General features: G+C 49.4%; 1 protein-coding gene across 1 annotated transcript; it reads left to right on the forward strand.

Annotated features, from left to right (window-relative positions):
• Nucleotides 1–1,487: 1,487 nt before the first annotated feature.
• On the forward strand, nt 1,488–2,462 carry LOC137144266 (putative olfactory receptor 10D4). The gene has a single exon (XM_067534469.1). The coding sequence runs from the start codon at nt 1,488–1,490 to the stop codon at nt 2,460–2,462; it is 975 nt and encodes a 324-aa protein (XP_067390570.1).
• The last annotated feature ends 214 nt before the right edge of the window (nt 2,463–2,676 follow it).

The following is a 2,676-nucleotide window of genomic DNA, read 5'->3' on the forward strand; positions in this document are numbered from 1 at the left end:
GGACATCCCTGGCTACCTTCGGAGACGATGAGGTCTGCAGGCTGGATAACAAAAGCACAGACCGGGCACCACTCCTGTGTGATGTGCTGTTTTGGATGAGAAAACTGGACGTTTCTACACAGGGGTCACGGCCAGGGGGAAGAGGAAAATTCCATTCAGCTGGATCGTCCTCTCCCAATGCAGCCAGTGTAAGACATCCGGTCTGGTAAAGATTTTCTCTCTGTCCCTCAGTCTCTTCCTGTCTTGAAATCCGTCAGTCTCTTCCTCACTCAAGGATGATGTCACACAGATGATTTCTTTACAGAAAAATCCATCCATCCATCTGTCCGTGAGTCTCTCTGCAGTATCTGTCTGCCTGTCTCTCTCTTGTGGCTGTGTATCATTCATCTCCCTCTCTCCGTTAATCTCTGTGTGGCTATGTACACACCACAGCTTAGGTTGGTGTATGTTACGATGTTCAGGGGGCTAAAAAAGCCAGCGTAAGTTACACTGACCTAAGCGCTGGTGTGGACAACTCTGTGTTGTTGGGAGAGTTTCTCCCACTGACATAGCCACTGCTGCTCGCGGCGGCTGGAGTATTTAACATGATGGTAGAGCTCTGTCCCATCGGCTTAGCCTCTCTGTACTAGCAGTGCTACAGCAATGCTGCTGTAAGCCGTGTAGTGTAGCCAGCAGTTGATAAATCCAACACGGCAGCTTCTGCCTGTCAATAGCACCTCTCGTGCATGGGGGAAAACTCCCTGACAAAATGCAAATAGACACTTCATTTTTGTCCTTCAAATCTGACCTTAAAAATCCCGTTGTGATATTCACAGAACGCAGCCTGCTGATCATGGCTGAACAGATAACAAGCTGTTACTATTCCTCTTCCTCCCTTTTCCCTTTTTTTCTAACCCCCATAAAAATTCATATCATTAACAAAGCTGGGACAATTCTTCACCAGATTTATTTGTTTGTATGTTGCACCCTCACCCTCTCCTTTAACACAAACACAGAGCAGCACCTACATTGATAAAAATGAATCCCTGCTAAAACAAACTGCTCCACTGCACACACAGTAATCCCCGTGCAGAGAGGATGAGAGAAGGAACAAACCACATATGACACACATTGGTCACATCACCTCATCCGCCAGTGGAAGGCTCTAAGATGCTGTGGAGATAACGATGGGGCAGGAGCCTGTGTAGAATAGAGTTGAAGAAATTAGAACAGGAGAGAAGAGATGAAACTGGAATCGAGTAGAATAGAATTGGACATCCCCTTTGTCTGTTCGTCTTTGGATGATAAGATCTTTAAGGCAGACATTTTCTCTTTCTGAGTGCTGCTCTGCAGTGAGGACCTGATCCCAACAGGCATGAGAATGATGTAAATATAAACTACTATGAGTGAAAGTGAGTAGTGGGGTGACATGCAGTAAAGAGGCGGCAGTGGAAGGAAGGGTGAGCATTGCAGCGATAGGATGATATATCCTTTTGTTTCTGTAACTCATGGGCATTATTTCTCTCCCTTACCCCAGGAATGATTCCCACGTGGGGTTGGTCAACCGCACTGTGGTGACTCATTTCACCCTATCAGGAATACCCAACACTGACGGCCTTCAGACCATCCTCTTCGTCGTCTTCTTAGCTTTCTACCTCTGCACCCTGCTGGGCAACCTGCTCATCTTAGCAGCCATCCTTGGTGACTCCCGCCTGCACACCCCCATGTACTTCTTCCTCTGCAATCTCGCCATGCTGGACCTTGGATTACCCTCCATCATCACCCCCAAGCTGCTCGCCAACCTCTGCGGTCAGAGCAGGGTCATCTCGCTGGGCGGCTGCATGTCCCAGGTCTTCTTCTACCAGTTCCTAGGCAGCACCGAGGGCCTGCTCTACATCGTCATGGCCTTTGACAGGTATGTGGCCATCTGCCACCCGCTGCGCTATCTGATCATCATGAACTGGAGGATGTGCGCTATCCTGGCTGCCAGCACCTGGGTCACCGGCTCCTTTCATGCCACCATTCTCACCAGCCTGACCTTCACCCTGCCCTACTGTGGGCCCAATGTGGTGGACTATTACTTCTGTGACATCTTCCCCGTGGCCAAGCTGGCCTGTGTGGACACGTACGTTATCGAGACTGTGACCTTCTCCAATAATGGCCTGGTGCCCATGACCTGCTTCTTCCTCATACTCATGTCCTACGTCCGGATCGTCTATTCCATCCTGAAGATGAACTCAGCCGAGGGGCAACGCAAAGCAGCCTCTACTTGTGCCTCACATCTGACGGTGGTGATGCTGTTCTTTGGGCCCTGTGTCGTGTTCTACATTCAGCCACATCAGAGCAAAGTGGTGGCGACTGCTCTACAGATCTCTACCGACGTGGTACCGCCCATGCTAAACCCGGTCATCTACACACTGAGGAACAAGGACGTGAAACGGGCTCTGAGGAAACTGAGAGGAGGTCAGACGACTGCACATTGATATGCTGCATCTGCAGAAGTAGCATGTGGGTGAGCATTGAAATATGTCTAAGAATTCATCCGCATGGCTCTTGTGTCTTATGTGAGAGTCTGTCTCTCTCCTTCCCCATACAGTCCCGGCTATCTATCTGGAGCTCTACAAATTATAAAAGTGCTGCTAAAAGCTTCTAGCTGTCTTGGACATGCTTTAAGGCTGACATGTTGAAAGCTGCCTA

The sequence above is a fragment of the Emydura macquarii genome, unplaced genomic scaffold, assembly GCF_026122565.2.
Source record: "Emydura macquarii macquarii isolate MOO-44397 ecotype Brisbane River unplaced genomic scaffold, CSIRO-AGI_Emac_v2 contig_3438, whole genome shotgun sequence".
Lineage (NCBI taxonomy): Eukaryota > Metazoa > Chordata > Testudines > Chelidae > Emydura > Emydura macquarii.

Coding starts and splice junctions, on each gene's coding strand:
- LOC137144266 (XM_067534469.1), top strand. CDS start 1,488: ATGGGCATTATTTCTCTCCCTTACCCCAGGAATGATTCCCACGTGGGG.